Source organism: Zalophus californianus, chromosome 2 (genome assembly GCF_009762305.2).
Source record: "Zalophus californianus isolate mZalCal1 chromosome 2, mZalCal1.pri.v2, whole genome shotgun sequence".
Lineage (NCBI taxonomy): Eukaryota > Metazoa > Chordata > Mammalia > Carnivora > Otariidae > Zalophus > Zalophus californianus.
This window is the reverse complement of record NC_045596.1, coordinates 152,812,664-152,833,279: the sequence shown is the minus strand read 5'-3', so window position 1 is coordinate 152,833,279 and position 20,616 is coordinate 152,812,664. Positions and strand designations below refer to the sequence as shown.

Sequence of the window (20,616 nt, the reverse complement as noted above, 5' to 3'; positions counted from 1 at the left end):
TAGCAGTGAACGGTGCTTGATCTGGGTTCTCCTGTGCACACACCAGCCTTGCACCTCCTAAGAGGGGCCGTGAGCAGCTGGGGAGTGCGAGGCAGGGGAAGAGGAGGCCTTCAAGAAGTCTGGGCGCTGGAGGCAAGGGGGGAGGTGGGGGGGGGCGCGGAGAGGGGATGGCCTCCAGCACCGGTACTGTGTGGAAGAGCCTCAGGCTTGCTCCGGGACCCCCAAGGGTGCCCACGTGCTCAGAGACAGGCACACTCACCGGGGAGAGGGAGGAGGCCGTGGAGGGGGCGGCAGCCCAGCTAATACTGGTGTAGATGTGTGGCGACACGGGGATCTGGAAGGACGGCAGGGCCTGTCGGAGACAAGAACAGGTCAGCCTCGGGCCCACTCGGGCAGCGTTCAAGTCCACCCACACTCCCTCTAACTTCACGGGCCACAGCAGAGTACCGGCCTCCGAGCGGATGATACCGGGACGCACTCGAACGTTCTGCCCGAGAGAGAGAGATACTAGCAAGCCCAAGTCTGAGAGCTACTCTCCTTAGTCCCAGGCTCCAAGCTCTTTTTGGATCCCTTCTCTCAGAGCGGGTCTTTGTGCCGGCCTCAGGACTGAATCATCAGCGTGGACCAGCGTCTCCGCTGGCTCACCCACCAAGAACACGCTATAGGAGTGCCCAAAAGAAGTCTGCACGCTTTCTGAGCATGGGCGGTATTGCCGCACAAAGTTTATGGTGTCCCCGGAAGGAGCAACACGCTCCTGGATGTCCGGGTTTAGGTCTGTTCGTGAAAGCACCAGCCGCCCTCTCTAGGTCCCAGCTCGAGGCTCAGCCAGCTGCACCAACGGCCCCCTGAAGTTGGCCACACGTGAACTAGCCCACAGCCACTCATTCTAATGAGAAGGAGAGCTGGCTCATCGTGTAAAGGCTTTCTGACTGAAAGCACTGCTTTTTACTTACTGACTTGTAAGTCTGCCTAGAATCTGATAAAACCAAGCTGTAGGCAGAAAAGGATTTCTTTTTTTAAAAATGGCACAAAGCGGGCTGTGCGTTCCCTGAGTACCACCTATGTGTGGTCAAGGTCACCCTACAGGTCACCCCCTCCATGACAACGTGCCCAGCCACACAGGCACAACAGCTTGGTTCTTCCTGTACCCACAACAATTTCTCCTGCCTCTCGTAAGGTGCTCTATTGTAAATAATCAGACTTATATATTCATTTCTCTCTCCAGCTAAACCACGCACTTCACAAGGTCAGGAACTATGTCTTATTCTATTTGAAAAGCTAAGCCCAATGCCTGACACACAGTAGGCATTCAAAAAAAAAAAAAAGGGGGAGCCAGGTTGTTTGTTAATGTCACGCAACTTTAGGAGCTAGGATTTACTGTGGGAAGCCCAACTACACGACTCCATGCCCTCATACAACCAGTGACATAACAATTCGCCCGGCTACTCAGGGATTCAGCCAGATTTCTAGTCACTACTCATGACAGCCACCAATGTAGAACTCTGGAATTCCCACATTTATTGTGAAGTCATTTTCCTTTTCTTCTCTGTAGAAGTTAGAGATTAGCATTTCAGCGGAAGGCCTCAGCCTCCAACCAGGGCGGTCGGTGGCCTGTGATCAGGCTGGCCAGTGACAGGTCAGACACGGAACATCCTCACGGCCACAAGGCTGAGCCCCCAGGTGTGCCCGAGCCCCATACCTGGTACGCATGGTCGGCCTGAATGTGCCAGAAGGAGCCAGGAGCTGACTTGCTGAGAGCTGCACCCGAAGGCAGGTAAGACTCCAGGCCAGGGTGTTCTGGGCCTGAGGACTGGGTTTTGGGAGGAGGAGGCGGAAGGAGAGCAAGGGGCGGGCTGGTCATGCCGGGGGCGGGAGCTGGGTCAGCTGTAGGCACGCCGGCAGCAGCAGCTTCCTCCTTCATCTGCACCTCCGTGTAGTAGAAATCCTCCTCCCGCTTGAACTGGTCCGAGTCTACAGTGTCCCTGTGAGGGAGGGAGATGCGGTGATGGTCAGTTCTGACACAGGGGACACCGTGGCCCAAGAGGGACAGTGCTTGCCCAGGCCAACCCGGCCGCGTCAGGGAAGGGGCCCACGAGAACGTTCACCCAGGGGCCCCACTGCCGGTGCGGCGTCACAGAAGAGGGTATGCCTGCACATCAATGGGCATTGTCTTTCCCGGCACCGAAGGCTCCTCCTCGCACATGACACGTGCACACCCCCTCCTGCCGCAGTCATCTGGCTCTGCCACGGGTCCTCTCTGGGCCCCCCCCCACTCCGCTTGTGGTCACACCTCTCCGTCCTGTGGGTCCGTTTCCACGGCCATGAGCAGCCCTGGCTCCAGGGAGTCAGAGCTAATGGAGCCCCAGCTCCCTGAGGGGAAGCAGGTGCAGAGCCCACAGTGAGGTCTCCCCAGACTACCCAAATTCTACCCAGAGCTAAAACCTCTTGCTTCCTATGGTGAGGCGGGAAGACATGTCCACAAGATGGACAGAGCGCCCTTCCCAGGAACAGCATCACCATTCACCACAAGAGGAGGGCCCTTCCTTCCCAGCAAAGATCCCTTTCCAACACACTCTTCTGCCGGGCACAGACAGGGGTCGGGAGAGGCACCAGGTGGTGTTCTCAGCAAGTCATTTTCTTCGAACCATTCTCGGCTGCAGGTCATGGGGAAGGGCGGAGGAACGCCTGAGTGGGTCCCAGGCAAACGGGCCCTGGGCCCAAGACCTACCCCAGGTGGAGGGCTTTGACGTGTCGTTTGATGCCCACAATTGAGCGCAGAACTTTGCCACAGTTTGGCCACAGGCACTTGTACATCACCTTCACAGAGTTCTAGGAGAAAGGAAGATGGGATCGTTGGGAGAGGCTCCTCAGCCTCACCCCGCGGGGACCTCGGCTGCCTTCCAACAGAGCCCAACAAAAGGCTCTAGGGAAGGGACTGTCTGGGACCAGAGACACGGACAGGCAGGGGCAGAGAGCCGGGACCCAGGAGATGGTCCTGGCGTCAGCAGCAGCACGTGGTGCTACGGTTAAGACCCCACGGGAGGTCTTATGGGCTCCCTATGGGAGTGCCGCGAGGAAGGCAGGGATGGGGCAGAGGTGAGCAGAACGGGCACGACAGCGGGGACGAGCGGGCCCCTGCGGACAGCACGCGCGAACGCGGGAGCACCGGGAAATGAAAATGGGATGGAGCCTGGGAGCACGGACGACCTGTGGGGTCCCCGCCGTGCCACCGCCGGCCGCAAGCTGAAGTCGGCCCCGCACCCTACCACATACCTTTCTTTTGCGTGGAGCCGGTTCATCCAACAGGAAAGCATCCGGGTCGGTCTCAAATCCATTATCAGTCTGGGGAGAACCGAAGGCATCCCCCAAATACTTGGGGCTGGCCTGAGGATGGGGGGGCGAGGGAGTGGAGAGGCCACTGCCGGCGCTCCAGTGCCCGCTGGTGGTGCTGCTGCCGCTGTCAGACACGTCCCCGCTCTCCTTCCACGGGTCACAGGCGGCTCGTGAAGCTGAGCGGAGAGAAGACAGGCGGCGCTCACAGGCCATCCCCCGGCCGCCAGATTCGAACCAGCAGCCCCCATCGGGAACCATGAAGTGCAAGTCTGGAGTCTGGGTTCCTGAATCCAATCCCTGGCTCTGGCTCTGCCTGGCTCTGCCACTCCATGGTGGGCGGCAGAGGGGGTAAGACCCCCCCCAAAACCTCTCCTTTCTGAGCTTCCCTGAAGCAGCCCTGCTCTGCGCTAGCAGACACTTCCCACCACAGCCACGCTGATGATCATTAACCAACACACACACACTGCAACTTTGTTTTATAGATTATTAATAGAAAGACAACCTCATTGAAATGTATTTCTCACTTTGTATGCTACAAAAAAAAACAAACAAACAAGCAGGGGAGAGTAGGGTGTGGGGTGTGGGGTGTGGGGTGTAGGGAGGGGAAAGTCCCTCCACCTGCATCTGGGCCTAGAGCGTAGGTGAGAACTTGCACAGAGGAGCGTGCGGCGTCTCCCTTGGGACCCTTTCCCAACAGCAGAGTCAGGTGGAAAGGCCAACTTGAGGGCTCCGTGGCCAGGCTTTCTTGAAAAATGCCTTTTGGTAATTAAAACCCAGGCAAGGACATCAAAACCTGCGTGTGGAAGACAATCCCACTAGCTAGCTACAGCCCGGTGAGTCCTGCCCTCACCCACAAGTCCCGCAGCCGGAGAAGGCAAGACAAACTCTGAGAGTAACTTGGACTGATCACGAGCTGACGTGGAGGCCCTTCCACCCGACACGGCCCTGCACCCACCACCCTGCTCCCAGAAGTGCGTCTGGACAAGGACACGGGTGAAATTCTCAGCTTCTATACGGCCTGTCTCCAGGCTGCTTTAGGCCCGACCCAGACTCTCCCTGCCTAGGCCATAAATCCAGATTGATAGTAATCTGAAATTCTGATGCAAGAGAAGGGGGGGCAAAGCCTGTGACATATGTAGGTATGGTGGCCACATCCCCCGAAGCCCCAACTGCCAACAAGGACAGGTGTTCCAAGGAGCTGCCCTCCCCTGGATTCTGAGACCGACTACCACATCCCCCAAGGCAGCATAAAAATCCTACTGCTTTTCTCTCATCCTGCTCCAGATCCCCAACTGCTTCTAGGCCCATCTAGACATCTGAAATAGACTCTGAGCATTACAGGTTTCCAACGCAGGCTCTCCTCCATGTGAGGAGAAGCCCACCCAAACAGAATGGGATGGAGGAACTCTTCCCTCCCTAAGTATCACTGTCAAGTCTCAAAGCTCAGACTTCTTAACCCACAATTTCAATATGTACACATAGGGCTTAACACAGGAGAGCCCTTCGGGGCGCCTGGATGGCTCAGTCAGTTAAGCGTCCGACTCTTGGTTTTGGCTCAGGTCATGATCTCAGGGTCCTGGGATCAAGCCCCATGTCAGGCTCCACGCTTGACGGGGAGTCTGCTTGAGATTCTCTCTCCCCGCCTCCCTCGGCCCCTCCCCACCCCCTGAGCTCACTCTCTTTCTCGCTCTCTAAAACAAATAAATAAATCTTAAGGGAAAGATAAAAAACGGGGTAGCCCTTCAGAGAAGAACTCAGGAGTCACCAACAGGCCAACGGGTCCAGGGCCCACACACATCTACTCAGGAAACCCTTTGGGGAAAGAAGGGTCAGGGAGCAGAATGCTACACCTAGTGCGATCAGGACTCTAGAGAAAAAGGGTAGGTCAAACAGCAGGCCAACCCTACAATACAGCAGCCTTCCACAGAAGAACCGTTCGAATGGCTCAAATGCTGAAACTGGCAAACTGACTTACAAAGGAAGAAAAATTTAAAAAAACGAAACAGTATCGTGTTAATCTCTAAGTTATAAGATAAACATAAATGACTCTACCTTAGATCAACAAGATCTTCTACAGCAAGGTTAAATGGTATTCTACACCATTCGTACTGCAAATGCAGAGCTATGAGAGTTTACAGTGAATTTCTAAGAAATATTTATAATCTCCCCTGTTCTACACACACACACACACACACACACACAGCCAGCCTAACAATACAGAGAACAAAGAAAATAGGTGGTTTCTGTGCAAACAGTACCCAAGACTACAGCAAGGTACAGACCTCACCTTGCAAAATACTTCAATACCATTAGCGGCCAAGAAAGCCTTATTTTTCCACTGACTTCGACCATAAGATCAGAAATATACTGTCATAGGAAAAAAATCTTTAATAGATGATTAAAAATGCTTGTCCAACAGGGACCTATGCTATCAGGATCAGGCATATTATCAGTCAGCTGTGCATATGCTGGTGTCGGGCTGTGTGTGAACAAGTATTTATGTATGACACATACATGTATCGCACACACCCTGATGCGAACTGGAGTCAATGATTTTCCCTTTATGACACTTTCCTGACCTTCCTCCTGCTGACAAACCTCCTGGGTCTCCTAAACTTGTAGAATTTCCTGAAAACATAAAACTGACTCTTTCCCTCCCCGTTCTACTTGTGCAGCTCCCAAGCACTAACTGGAGCAGGCGTGCGATGCTGAGCTCTGCCAACTCGGTGCCGCCCAACTGCCTCAACTCACCCGAGCAGCCTTGGCACTGACCACAGGCTCTGGGTGAAGACAGGAAGCCTGCCTCATTGCTCCTTTAAATTCACCATCCATCCAGGGCAATTCCTCATGAGGGAAACCTGCAAAGGCCACCTTCCTCCTGGCACGTGCTCTGAGCGAACTCGTATTTTCCCCTAAGCTTTTAGGTAGCTCGCAATTCAGTTAGACGTCACCAATGGAGACAAAGTTATTCCCTGGGAGTAAGTTAGGCCAGCCCTGTAATGAATTTTGAAAGAACTTCAGGTTCACTACCGGTCTCGTCAAACTACTGGCATCCAGCAACCCCTCTTCCTCCCGTGTTACGGATAATGTATTTTGGGCATCGCGCCAGAAGGATTTTCTTTTAATTGAGAAGTCTGCTGTGAAGTCGTACTATCGCTTTGCATTAAGCAGTTCGATTTGTTAGACAGACTTCAGCTCGTGCATTCCAGGTCCTTGGCCTGTAGGCCCGCACTGATTTACAAGGCTGAAGTAGGCACTTGGAACGGGGGCATGAATCTTCCGAGGCCACCAGGGGACCATTTGTTAGCTTCCCCTTCATGAACTAAATATTCCTCGACTGGCCTTGTTCAGGCCCCCACCAAAGTGCCTCGCTCACTTACTCCCATAGAAGAACTTACTCGAGCGGCCAGTGTGGCTCAGCCTCGTGCTCAATCATCTTCACAATGCACCAGGAAACTCCTCTCCAGCTGAGGAAGCTGAAGAAAAAGAATGGAAGCCTCTAACTCAGTGTCACTCAGCCAGTCTGAGGAGCTAGTGAGAAGAGACCCCGGCAATCCTACTGCCAGGCAACGGGCTGGTCAAAGCAGAGGCCGCGAGGGGCGGGCCTGCGCCACACCCAGTAGCCGCCAGGGGGCCCCCTTCCTCACCAGAGAAGTTGGCCTCGGCCCCAGGAGGGCTCTGCACGACGGGGCTGCAGGACAGGGACGTCAGCACCATGGCCGCCATCATCTCATCCATTTCCACTGCGTCGGACTTCCTGGATTCAAGTGGGTGAGTGCCAAAGGTTACTTCCTGACACAGCGGGGCACATGATCGGCTCACACTTCTGGACTGTCCCCTCCATGCCCCCACTCCAATCAGCTAGTGTGCGTGCTAAATAAAGCATGAAGGTCTCTCCTCGTTCTTCATGAAAAATACCCATTCGGAATTGCGTTTCTACTATCAGTCAACCCGGGTGCAAGCAGGTCGGTCCCAGGCCACTGCGGACACCTGGAGGCAGCTCCATTCTCCCCTACATTCACATCGGACCTCTCACTGGGGCTTAAAGTCAGAACTTTATTCAGGGGAAAAGAAGAGCAGAAGCCATAAAATCAACCATGGGCATAAAAGATGCCTGCTGGAATTCAAAAGCACTAAAATTACCTTCCTTTCCCCGTCTTCTATTTAAATTGAAGAGGGAGCAATTACACTAACCAGTTCCTTTCCCCTCCCCTGAGAAAAATGATGAGGTATTCTGATGGCTTCTGAACCTAGTACACAAGCCAATGAGCAAGTAAACCAGAAACACTAAAATAAATCTCCTGGTGTAAATCTTAATGCTTTCCACAGCAGAGTTCTATAAAATTTTACATATAATTTTTTTTAAACCCATATAAAGTTACATTATGTGGACGTAAACTTAGAGCTGTCTGTAAATTACCACTAAAGTATGAAAAGTTGTTCTGAAATAAATTTCTAGGTGGCTCATCTACTTCAAAGGGTTGTATTAATTCATTCTTCACTATTCAGATCCATTGAAATATGCGACTGGGTCGGAAGAAGTTAAACCAAGACTAGTAATATACTAAACAAATTAGCATCCCCTTTTTTGTGTGACCTTTGAATACTTATTTCCATAGAACAGCAAAACAATTTCTTTGCCGGCACTCCACTGAATTCACAATCAAAAATCATTGCTCTGGTCCGGTCTGGTCTGAAGACCCTGGATATACTGTATCAGTAGTACCCATGAACACAGAAGGAGAGGTGGAATGGGGCCTAACTGCTTGCACATCCTCATTTTCCCTCTTGATCTAAAAAGATCAATGTACACTATAGTACATAATATAGAAATTAGGAGGCAGATATATATTCTCAGGGAAACATTGTATCATAAAATTCTAAAGCAATATATACATTCTTCAATCATCGACGGTTTTGAATATCTAAGTCAGGGGTCAGCAATCTGTGGGTTGTGGGCCAACACGCCCTGCTGCCCGTTTTTATATGGCTCATAAGCGAAGAACGGCATGATTTTTATATGGTTTTAAAAATCAAAAAGAATCTCTTGATACATGACACGTGAAGATTATATAAAATTACAATCTACGTGTCCATAAGGAACGTTTTGTTGGGGCGCAAGCGTGCCCTGTGTTTATGTGTCGTCTGTGGCTCTGACACTGCCACGGCGGAGCTGAGCTGCCAGGACAAAGACTATCTAGCTCACGAAACAACGTGACTTACTGTCTGGCCTGCTCAGAACAAGTTTGCGGACTCCTGATCGAAGCCATTTCTTCCTGTCTCTCATCATGAAAAACTACTAATTTTAATTTAAGGATGAAAGGGATAATAGCCCTTGGCCACACCAAAGATGTACCACCCATAATAGAGCTACAGGGAAGAAAAGATCCCATTCTGGGTTTTTTGTTTTTAAAGGATGCCCCCCTCTCTGTATCCCATTTGCCCAGTATCTTGACAACTAGACACCTAGGTCCTTCATGTTCCTTCTCCATCACAAGCCAGCCCACAACCCCATACCTCACCACCGACACAACTTTCAGAGCCCAGAGCCCAGGTGCTCCCACACAAACCTCTTTGGGACATCGATGTTCCTGGAAACAGGCCTGTAGGCTGGTGCCTGGGTTCCCTGCTCAGGAGGAGGTGCCTGGGGCACAGGGCCCTGCAGCTCGGCCAGCCACACCTCCTCCGCTTTACAGCAGATTTGTAACTTCTGATCCAAAAGCCAGACAGTCACCTTATCCTCCGCCCAACTATGCTGCTCCACCAGTCCTGTGCTCTCCTGACCCCCATACCACACATAAACCTGTGGGGGAGAAAAAGAGCAACCAGTGGTCAGTACGTGGTAGTTCTTACATCATATGCCCCAGTTCTGAGAGCCAGGATCCACCTGCGTCTCTGACTCATTTTTGATTCAAGCAGATGCTCCCAGGTACCTGCTTCCCACCTGAGCACCCAAATTAGCCACAGTGGATCAGTTCTTCCCAAAACAGAGCCTTATAAACTCTCTAGACAGAGCAAACGTGCCAGTCATCTTGGAATCTGTGTACAATTAAAGTTAAGCTGTTAACATCTTGAAACAGACTGTTACAATCAAAAGATGTTTTCTGTAAGCTTCATGGTAACCAGAGAGAAAAAACCTCTAGCAGATACACAAAAGATAAAGAGAAAAAAATCAAAGCATAGGACTACCAAAAAAAAAAAAAAAAAAAATCAACAACTCACAAGGAAAGACAGTAAGAGAGGAAGAAAGGAACAAAGGAACTACAAAACAGTCAGAAAACAATTAGCAAAATAGCAAGTACTTACCTGTCAATAATTACTTTAAATGTAAATGGATTAAATTCTCTAACCAAATGAATTTGGAATCTATATCCACCCTCCTGATGACTTGCTCTGTCTTGCCCTTGAAGTCCTATGTATCGGCTGCCTGTATATATCCCCGACTATGACCCTGAATAGATTAACCCTGCATTTTTCCCTTCAGAGAATTCTAAAGTCTACCTGGGGCCAAGACGGTAGGGGTGGAGAAGTAAGCTGCCTACTCTCAAGGGGTGCCTAGCAATTGTCAGGTCACCTTATATCATGGGAAGAAAGGCCTGGACAACACAAGCCTCAGCAGGAGACAGAAGGTAGAGTCTCTATGGGCCCTTGAGAAGGCAATGCACTTGGACCTAGTGATTAGATCAGGTACAGGGGATGACTGGGCCCTGCCACAAGGGGAGGGAACACTGGAAAAGGAAATCCAAATGTCATTCTGACTAAACACCTTTGTCTCTTGAAAATGTCTAAAGGCAATTCAAGGGGCGCCTGGGTGGCTCAGTTGGTTAAGCGACTGCCTTCGGCTCAGGTCATGATCCTGGAGTCCCTGGATCGAGTCCCGCATCGGGCTCCCTGCTCGGCGGGGAGTCTGTTTCTCCCTCTGACCCTCCCCCCATCTCATGTGCTTTCTCTCTCTCTCATTCTCTCTCTCTCAAATAAATAAATAAAATCTTTAAAAAAAAATAAAGGCAATTCAAAGACGCAATATTATCTGTCTCTTACAAGCCTAAGATTCTTGTTTGGTCAAGCTGGAAACGGAGGCAGATTGAGAAACTGAGCCCTTGTCACGCTTGGAACTGAGGCTTTGAGTAGGCCTAAGTCTGAATTAACAGATGCCAGACAGCACTGTCATGGAGGAACCCTGGGTCTGCTAATGATGGCTCACACTCTACCTGCTTCCCAATGGCCCCACAGCTGCAAGTAAAAGGTCTGTGCACAAACTGGTGCCCAGTGAGTTTCTGGTCTGCCACTCAGGGCACTGCTGGCCTGCCAGCCCCAAGCCTGGAGAGATCAGACATCTGTCCACACAGGGATCAACCTACCTTCTGCCCAGGCTGAAAGGCCACTTGCTGGAGGCCTGAGGTGCCAGGAGGCTTGAGGATTTCCTTGGGCTGCTCCTGACAGGATGTGTCCTTGGAGGCGAGGAAGTGCTGGGGAGCCGCCCCTTCCAGCAGCTCAGTCTGAGGCTCTGAGGGTGGGGCAGCCCCGGGGGGCCCCAACACCCGGGCTCCCAGGAGGGACCGCTTCCCAAGGCGCCGGGACAGGACGCTGGCCATGCTGCTGCCTTTCCTGGGGAGGCAAAGGGGACAGAGAGTCCTTTACCTATTATCTGGAGGGATCAGGAAGTTTTTACTACAAGGCCCTGCAGCAGGAGTCTGTAAGTAACCATTAAAGTAGATGAAACAATTTTAAAGTAACTTCTACAATTCCTTTTCTTTTTACACAAGTAACAGCCATTCCTAGTAGGACATTTACAAAATACTGGTAAGCACAAAGAAAAACAAATCACTCACGATGCTGCCTCCCAGAGCTACCCAATCTTCCTACAGAACAGTCCATGCTTTCTTCAATATGTATATATTTACATACTTCTATTTATACAAAAATGGGATCATGGTTAGGTAAACTGAATTCTCAACAGCATGTGTAAGTTTTACTCTATCACTAAATGTTATTCAGTAAAAACAATAAAAACCCTTTTAGAAACCATGCAGTATTTTCCTAGGCAGATGCATCATTGCTAACTTAACAAATCCTTTATTATTGTACCTGAGGGCTAGGTTCCTCGTGGTGCTGTTTAAGCTGCTCTGCCTGCAGGGAGCATCCTCTGAGCTCAACCTCTGCACACACATACCAAGGATGCTTCCTTAGGTCAGGTTCCTATATATGACATCGCTAAGTCAGAGCATGATGACATTTGTCAGAGACTTGCAGATTCTCTAGCTTAGTTGGTTTCAAAGTTGCAAAGAGTCACAGAAATGAAACGCCAACTCTCCTCTCCTCATTTTACACTTGAAGAAACTAACGCTGAGAGCTTAAGTGACTTGTTCGCAGCAGGAAAAGTGGTCGGTGCCAGAGCCTGAAGGAGATCTGGTTTCCCAACTCCAAATCCAGGTCTCCTCACTCAATCAGAGTGGCCTGCACACTCTCTGCAACAGCACCTGGTGTCAGACTACTAATGCGCTAAGAGGTGATGGAACCGTAGGACCACACCCCTGACACGGACCGAGGAAGACTATTCCAGGCCTTGGCAGGTTCATCCCAGGATAAACAGGAGCTGTTGTGAAAAATGGCACGTGTCATTTCAGGATACTCCGAGGCATCCCTGTACCCCCATTTATCACACTGCAGAAAGCAGGGAACTGGGTAGCACCTGCCTTTGGCACTTTAGAGAGGGAAAAGCTAGGAAGGAGATTGAAACTCATGTTTCACTAGTCAAAATCCTCCTGCGTGAGAGGAGGGGTTCTACACACCCTGGCCCTCAGTGAGCCCCAGGGCTGGGGGGAGACCCTCAGGAGTTCTTTGGGCCACTCCTTGACCTTGATGCACCTACACCATTCCAGAAAACAAGAACTCTATCTTCCAGATCCCTCAGTAAGCGGCATCAGTCAACAAGCTGAGTCAGGAAATCCTTCCCCTGACCTGCAGCCTCCCTGCTAAGTGAGATGCAGGGAAAACACAGAGCTGCCCTCAGGCCCCACAGGCAGTACCCACTCAGAGCCTGTGGGTCCTCATCTACAAATCATAACACTAATACTCCCCTCACCAACATCTTGGAGGAGCACATGGGAATGTTCCTGTAGAAGCTTTTCACAACCTGCAAAGTGTGACAGAAATACAAAGTAGCATTGTTATGATGAAGTCTGTGCCCAAAGTGTGACAGAAATACAAAGTAGCATTGTTATGATGATGAAGTCTGGGCTAGTTCCAGATTCAGGGAAATGAACATTTTGGACACAGACGTCTACGTAATTCTGTAATAGACTTAACTTTCATATTCTTAGACTTAACTTTCATATTCTTAAAATGATGATGAATGGTCCCATTTTTTTCCCATTGGGTAACAAGTACTAAACCCCTAGGTCATCTGGACAGCTCACCTCTGAATACCTCTCGTATATACATAGACATTACATTCATACCTAGTGCTTATGAGCACTTCCCATGTGCTGGACCCTATCCTAGGTGCTGTACTGGCATTCTTTTCTCTGCAGGTACCATTTTCATCATCCCTGTTCTGCTCTCAAAAAAAACCCAAAGGCTCAGAGAGATTGAGGTATCACCAAGGTCAAAGGGGGTTAAGGCCAAGTCAGAGATCCCAGAACCTGCCGACTTCAAAGTCTGTTTCTTAGGAGTACACCATGCTCCCCCTCCTGTTTCCAAATATACTTTGGGTAGGACCCATACCTAGAGCCTCTACCTCTCTATTCCTCATCTCCTTTGACTCCACTGACCTCCATCTCCACCACCTATGTCATGAACTGGCTTCAGAAGGTACTGTCCAATTCCAAAGGGGCAAGCTTTGTGCTCACAGTCCCCAACCACATCCTCCTTCTTGGCTCCCCCAGCCTACCAGCTGCCCTTCTCACCAACTCCCGAGAACTGACTTCCATTAGTCACCTAACAAATGGCAGACCTTTGCAGTCCCTTCATCACCACAAACATGAATCCTTTGCTCCTGCACAGGGTTCTAGGGGCAGGTGCCTACCAGGGGGCCTAGCTGCTCTCAGGCTTCCCATCTCCTGGCAGAAGAGGAAGAATCAGACCCAGCACTTTGCAAACTCACGCTGCCCTCCTTCTCTACAGCACTGATTCTTCAGCCATCCTGTGGTTCATATCCTTTGGGGCGCCTAGCACATTCCTAATCTCCACTGTTCTAGGTCCTCTGTTCCCTCCTTCTCATTGATTTAGTTAGTATCTAGCTGAGGAATTGAAATGTACAAAGCACATTCCCCAGTGCTGTGATAAGTATAAAATACAAAGATATTCATGTACCTCTATACCAATGCCATTTCTCCACCTGGAATGTCCCACCAGGCTACCTCCACCCCTGTCTATTAAGCTTGGCATTTCAAGAGACTTTTCCAGTCACATTTCTCCTCCCTCCCACCTCTTTTCCCCTGGCCACCCTCACACCACAAGAAAACCATAGCTATGAATTCAGACTTGTTTTGAACTGTTCCACAAACTTTCTCTGCTTTTTAACCCTTGTCCCAAAGTGCCTTGGGGCTTTGTTTGGGTCTCATGCTATCTCCACATCTCTCAATCCTGGCCTCTTTTCAACCATTCCTGCAAATTATGCTAAGCAAACATCTCTACAGTAACAAAATACAAACAGGGAAAATAAACTTAAAAGATAATAATAAAGTTGCAAATATTGGGGGGCTCAGTCTGCTGAACATCCGACTCTTGATTTTGGCTCAGGTCGTGATCTCAGGGATGCAGCCCCGCGTCAGGCTTCACACTCAGCACAGAGTCTGCTTCAGATTCTCTCCCTTTGCCCCTCCCCCAACTCTAAATAAATAAGTAAAATCTTTAGAGTTGCAAATATTGAGAAAAAGTGTTTGGCTCGTTTTTACAAGTATTTTTTACTCCAAGCTTCAGATAGCATGGTATCAGAATCAGATGGAAATCAGATAGCATGGTATCCTCACCGTGATTTCCCTAGAAAGCAAAGAACAGATAAGAAAAGGTCAGAGTAACAGCATCCTATTGAGTTCCTGTTCAGCTGTCTGGTGACTTTACATTCAGTAACACTATTGGGAAGCTTTAACACAAAAAAGGAAGAAACATGTAAGGAGTAAATTCTTTACCACTAAAAAAAAAATATATATATATATATATATATATATATATATATATATATATATATATATATCTCCAAGCTAACTCAGTTTCGGAAACTCAGTCGCCTACCTTCATCCTTGGAGCCTCCAGCCAGAAACAAGACCTGGGACTTTCAGGTTAATTTCAGTGGGCTCCTAAGAGCTAGAGGCGAAGCCGCAATGCCACTTGAAGACATCAGATGGCAGCACTCATCCAGAGAAGAAAAGGAGAAAACCACCCCTTTTCTTGACCAAAAAAAACACAGTGGCCACTCCCACTTTCCACAGCAGGAAGTTTGAGGTTTCTACCACAGAAAATGAAGAAAGGATAATTTTCCAAAATTCCTGGGCTTCCAGTCTTCAGATGGGGCCTGAAATATTTGGCTAACAGACTCTGACGGTGTTTTTGCAAGACTTTTTTTTTTTTTTTAAGATTTTATTTACTTATTTGACAGAGAGCACGAGCACAAGCAGTGGGAGTGGGAGAGGGAGAAGCAGGCTCCCCACTGAGTACGGAGCCCAATGCGGGACTTGATCTCAGGACCCTGGGACCACGACCTGAGCCAAAGGCAGACACTTGACCCACTGAGCCACCCAGGCACCCTCTTTTTAAATTTAAATACTTTTCCCTTGGTCTGTGAATCCCACGCCCTCCAAAGCCTGCTGGATCTGTGCGAAGTTGGTGAACTCCCAGCTCGTCCTCACATGCATTTGCTTTCATTCTCTGGCCCTTCTCCTATAATTGGCCCAATTCCACTGAAATGCATTTTATTATTTGATTTATTTATAGGATGCCCACATCTTAATTTTTAAAAGCAGAAGAGAAAAAAGGAAGGGAAACTGCCTTTATTAAGTACTGAGCAGGCACCAGCTTTCATAGATTGTACTTAATGAAATCCTCAGAAACGACTTGAGAGCAACAAATCTTCTATTTCTGAGGAGGAAACTGAGCCCTAGGGAGGTTAGCTTGGGGAGGCTACACAAATAGGAACCAGCGTTCCAGGTGGGGGATTTCTAGTATGTGTGGGATCTCTCAAAATATAACAATTAAGCTGCTTTTTATCTACATGGTTATTTTTTTTCCTATGTCAATGAACCTCAATAGAAAAAACTAGCTCCCAATCCTACAAGTCTCTTTTCCATTTCTTTGTGCACTTTCTTTACTTGAAAATCTCTTCTCCACTTAGCCTCTGACCTACAAAATAAAGGTCAATGCCTTAGCACGACCCTGTTAAACAGTCCAAGCCACTGTTAATCATTTAGTGGTTCAGGAAGACCTTTACACATATATTGCCCTCTCAGGGGGCACAAAGAGATAACGTGGCAATCCCAAAAGTTAAGGAAAATTTTAGCTAAGTTTATACTGGGGACTGCTAGCATGGACGTGAAGAATACAAATCCAGACAATATAGACTGGGCAGCATCGCCAGGGGTGAGCTGATGCCTCTCTTGTGTTCATCGGTATACTCATTATTTTATGGACATGGCTTAATGCACAACATAATCAACAGAGTCCTTCAGGGATTCAGAAATGAACCTAGCACCCACAGACGTCTGTCACGCAGGTGTGAAGGGACCAGGGTAACTCCGAACCCAGAGTGACTTGCCAGGATCGCCTGTTAATTTACATCTCCGGTGGAGGGTCCCACCCTCCCTCCTAGCATGCTTCTATCAGTCTTACTATAGCCTCCTTCAAACCCCTCTTTCCTCATCTCTACTTCTATGCATTCCCCATTTGGTTTCTTTCTTGGGAGCTCTCAGTGGTCCATATAAACAGCCATGCCCTAATTTGCTACAGCATTCCAGTGCAGCCAAGAGAAATCAAGAAACCTCTATTTCAGGGTAACAGTAACAGTGTTTCAACATGTAGCCCAATCCCACTTTAGGAACTCACTTATGGAATTCCTTGATCAAAGCACAAACTAGGCTAAAAAAGCCTTCCCAGCTGATGGACAGTTTTAAGGGGATCCTGAGCCTTCTTCCTGTGCTTCTCACCCCTGCTGTTGTCACTAATAGGTGGGGTGGCTGCCCTTGTATTTTGGTCAATGTCCAAAAGGGGTTAACCTCAGCAAACATCTTCTGATGTACTAATAGCCCTTCATGAGGACATCTGTCATCAGTTAAGTAACTGGAACAGACAGAATAGGAAAACAACCCCTTTCTGTGGTTCTGAGTTGCAAATTGCTATGTGACATGTGACTATTGCTGGACAACCACCTGTCTTAGCACACACGTGTGTGCGCGCGTGCGCGCACGCACGCGCGCACGTGCTCATGCACAATGGCTGCTCTCTCCTCCCACCCAAGGACACAGCAGCAAGCCAGGACATCACCTAGCAGCACTTCCAGGAGGCAGGTCATAAGTCAACCTGATTCAATACACACCTAATGAGGTTTCTTGGGGGGTGTTGTTGTCGTTGAAGGAGAGTGAAGTTTGGAATAAGACTCCCATTTGCTAAATCTTGGGTTGCTGCCTCTCTAATGAACAATTTATGGATCATGGGGAGAGACACCAACCCTCTGCCAGGAGTTTCGGGTCCCCTACTGAACCTCAGCTTTCCATTTTATGATCTCCACTGGGTAACTACTACATAGAACGACAGTTTTGAGTTTTTAGTTCTTTGGCTAATATTTTGCATATCCTTTTTTTTAAGATTTTTTTTTTTTTTTATTTGACAGAGATAGAGAGAGAGTATAAGCAGGGGGAGCAGCAGGCAAAGTGAGAGGGAGAAGCAGCCTCCCCACTGAGCAGGGAGCCTGACGTGGGGCTCGATCCCACGACCCTGGGACCATGACCTGAGCCGAAGGCAGACACTTAACCGTCTGAGCCACCCAGGCACCCCTTACATACCCTTCTTAATCTCTTATCAGAAAGCTAATTTTTGGGCACCTGGGTGGCTCAGTCATTAAGCGTCTGCGTTTGGCTCAGGTCATGATCCCGGGGTCCTGGGATCGAGCCCCACATCGGGCTCCCTGCTCCGCGGGAAGCCTGCTTCTCCCTCTCCCACTCCCCCTGCTTGTGTTCCCTCTCTCGCTGTGTCTCTGTCAAAAAATAAATAAAATCTGGGGCGCCTGGGTGGCTCAGTTGGTTAAGCGACTGCCTTCGGCTCAGGTCATGATCCTGGAGTTCCGGGATCGAGTCCCGCATCGGGCTCCCTGCTCAGCGGGGAGTCTGCTTCTCCCTCTAACCCTCTCTCCTCTCATGTGCGCTCTCTCTCTCATTCTCTCTCTCAAATAAATAAATAAAAATAAAATCTTTTTAAAAAAAGCTAATTTTTTTCTTTTAAATCTATAAAGTTTTTTTATTTTTTTATTTTTATTTTTTAATCAGAGAGAGAGAGAGAGCACAAGCAGGGGAGTGGCAGGCAGAGGGAGAAGCAGGCTCCCTGCTGAGCAAGGAGCCCGATGTGGGACTCAGCCCAGGACCTCAGGATCATGACCTGAGCCAAAGGCAGCCGCCCAACTGGCTGAGCTATCCAGGCATCCCATAAATCTATAAAAGTTTTAACCTGAAAATTTTTTTCAGTGTGATTGTCTAAGCTCATCCAAAGGTCAAAATATTGTAGCGAACCACATCTATTATTTTACAACAGAACTCATCAGGGTATAGGATTCCCAAATAATTCATTTTTCAGCAATGCTTAGCCAGGGATGATCTCTCTTGAGAGATGCCATGTGTATTTACATTATATTTATGATTATATGCAAATATGTCTGTGGTCCTCTTAGTTTGCAGGTCACCATTTCAACCCTGGCAGAAGCAAGTTGCCATACCCATATGTTATCACCACCCAGTGCTGCCTGGTGGTTCTCAAGCTTTATTATTTTTTCTTTTTTCTGGAATGCCTGCTTCAGAAAAAGTAAAAAAGTACTCACTTCACTGGGCATACATTGACCTTTCTTCCCAGAAGCCTCTGCCCAGCCTGGCTTTTGACAGAAACCCCTGAAGAGTGGCCAAGGACAAAACATCAAATTATTTACCAGGCCCTATTACACCACTTCAAAATGTATGGTGTGCGTTTTAGATTTTCGCAATACAAGCTCAAGATATACAGCACTGAGCATGTTGGTGATTGACTCAATACCAACCTTTCTTATTCAGCTGTTCGAAAAATGACTATTTGGATTCTCAGGGCCTTCTAATTATCATCTTTTTCTGTAGGTTTTTAAAAGCTGGATTACGCTGCATCCATGTATAATGGTTTAGGCTACCAGTAAAATTAGAATTACTGACTATCAAGATCCACAGGGACCTTAACGATTGCCCATCTGCCATCCAGGGCTGGAACCCTCTCCTCAGCACCCCCTATCAGTGAGCACCCAGCCTTCCCACTACTGGGAGTAATAGATGTAACAGAGTAATGGAAGGAAAAAATAAAGGTCCCAAATAGCAGTGCTACTTTCATATTTCAGCAGACGGGGGCCATAGAAATAGGTCATCTGATCTGGTTACAGTGAGTTTTCTCCAGCAAATACTCAATGACCCTGATCAGCAAACACGTTTGTTGGTCTGACTGCACAACCATCACTCAGTCAAGTAAAAGAAACCACTCTGTTTGCACTGCCGGCAGGGAAGGAAGGCTGCTTTCACAGTTCTACCCAGGAACAAGTGCACTTCCCCTTCCTTAGCACCTAGCTCCCCATTTGCTTTCAAAGCCACTGCGGTGCCCTTTATGCATTGCTCTATCCTGCATACACTGCTCTTGCAGTAAGCAAGACAATTCTTAGGCCAGTGCTTGGCACATGGGTCCACTCGTGCCAGGAGGACTGCATCTCCCTTAGACTGTAAGCCCTTTGAGGACACAGACCAAATCTTGCTTCTCCCATCAGATTGAGGATTTTTTTTTTTTTTTTTTAGATTTAGGATTTTAAATGATGATATCCCTATGGGGAAGAGAGCCCCAGATTCCAAAAATAATGTGTTCTAAGAAATAATACCTGCTGCTTGCCCTAAAATGAAGATAGGTTATCAAAAGCAAAGGTAGAGTTTCAGTGTTCAAACTCAGTTCTGAGACTGTAGTGTTTTCATGAAAACAGGCAGGGAATTCTATATAAGGAAGCAGGCAGAGGTAAAAATATGGTTACAAATGTGCCGTGTGAGGTAGAGTTTGTGGAGCATGTTTTTGTACATGCACGGGGGGAAGGGAGAGCATGCATACACATGTGTACATATGTGCGTGCACTGTGGTTAAACCTGATCTGAACTGTGCTCAAACTATGCGAGCGTTCCAGAAGGAGGTGGGGAGATGAGTGATTGCTGACTCGGCATTTTACCCAGAGCCCAGTGGAGGGAGGAAACCAGGAACTGAGTATCTCCCGGAGATCGAGCCCAGAGAACTAACAGTTCTCTCCAGCAGTTTTTTAAAGAAAGCACACAAGAGACCTACTCATTAACTCACACCACCAAAGGCTGTTTGAATGGCACTTAGGTTTACACACTCACTTTAATACACACATTTGGGGACTTCCTTTTCCTCCTGACCTCATGGCAACTCGAGAAAATATGGAGGGACAATATAATCCCCATTTTACAGCTAAGAAAACTGAGGTTCCTCAAGGTCATTTTTTTACCCAAGCTAACAAGCTGTGGCATTTGCAGTTTTCCTGGATCCTCTCTGAAGTAGTTATGTTTTTTCCACAAGTGGAGACCCAGCAGCAGGACGGGGGCTCAGGATGGAGGGCTCTGGAGTTTACAGCCCCCGTACCTTCCCATGGCCTTGTCTGATCCTCCAAGGACTGTGAGGAAGAAAGTGTGAGTTTCATTGGGAAGAAGGGATCTATCAGAAGCACTTACGGTAATGAAAAGCACAAAGCTGGCAACAAAACAACCATCTCCAAAAATATAAAACATGGAGGTGAGAATTTAAAAAGCCTAACAATCCATCAGCATAAGGCCCTGAGTAGCACACATGCCAGAAAGGTAAGTCTGTGCAGTAATGATGCCCAAGGTGCCAATCCTGAAACAAAAAACAACAACAACAACAAAAAAAAAGGCTTTCTGATGTTCTCCCTTAGGACGGCAGAGAAATATACTCTCTATATTTTTTTTTCATTTAAGTGGTTAAAGTAGAAACTATTTGGAATTCAACAGTCATTTGAATGAATAATTATACTCCCTAAAGTCCTACAGAATGGGAAAA

At 48.3% G+C, this 20,616-nt stretch overlaps 1 protein-coding gene and 1 long non-coding RNA gene across 4 annotated transcripts in view; one reads left to right on the top strand and one right to left on the bottom strand.

The window, feature by feature from the left end:
• ZNF395 (zinc finger protein 395) overlaps positions 1-20,616 on the bottom strand; it is a 45,203-nt gene that overhangs the window by 4,524 nt on the left and 20,063 nt on the right. For 2 of the 3 annotated variants that reach the window (XM_027599656.1, XM_027599655.1), the window contains exons 2-8: positions 10,695-10,941; positions 8,904-9,136; positions 6,981-7,090; positions 3,274-3,509; positions 2,729-2,829; positions 1,700-1,982; positions 260-352 (exon numbers count right to left, since the gene is read on the bottom strand). In XM_027599656.1, coding sequence (XP_027455457.1) covers positions 260-352; positions 1,700-1,982; positions 2,729-2,829; positions 3,274-3,509; positions 6,981-7,090; positions 8,904-9,136; positions 10,695-10,928 — 1,290 coding nt within the window. In that variant the 5' untranslated portion in view covers positions 10,929-10,941. Of the gene's footprint in view, positions 1-259; positions 353-1,699; positions 1,983-2,728; positions 2,830-3,273; positions 3,510-6,980; positions 7,091-8,903; positions 9,137-10,694; positions 10,942-11,421; positions 11,584-20,616 lie in introns of those variants that run through there. The other variant, XM_027599654.2, reaches the window with a different exon arrangement.
• Positions 1-20,616, top strand: part of LOC113925120 — a 33,221-nt gene that overhangs the window by 596 nt on the left and 12,009 nt on the right. Inside the window, exon 2 of the long non-coding RNA XR_003520917.1 lies at positions 1,553-1,774. This is a non-coding gene — a long non-coding RNA (uncharacterized LOC113925120). The remainder of the gene's footprint in view (positions 1-1,552; positions 1,775-20,616) is intronic.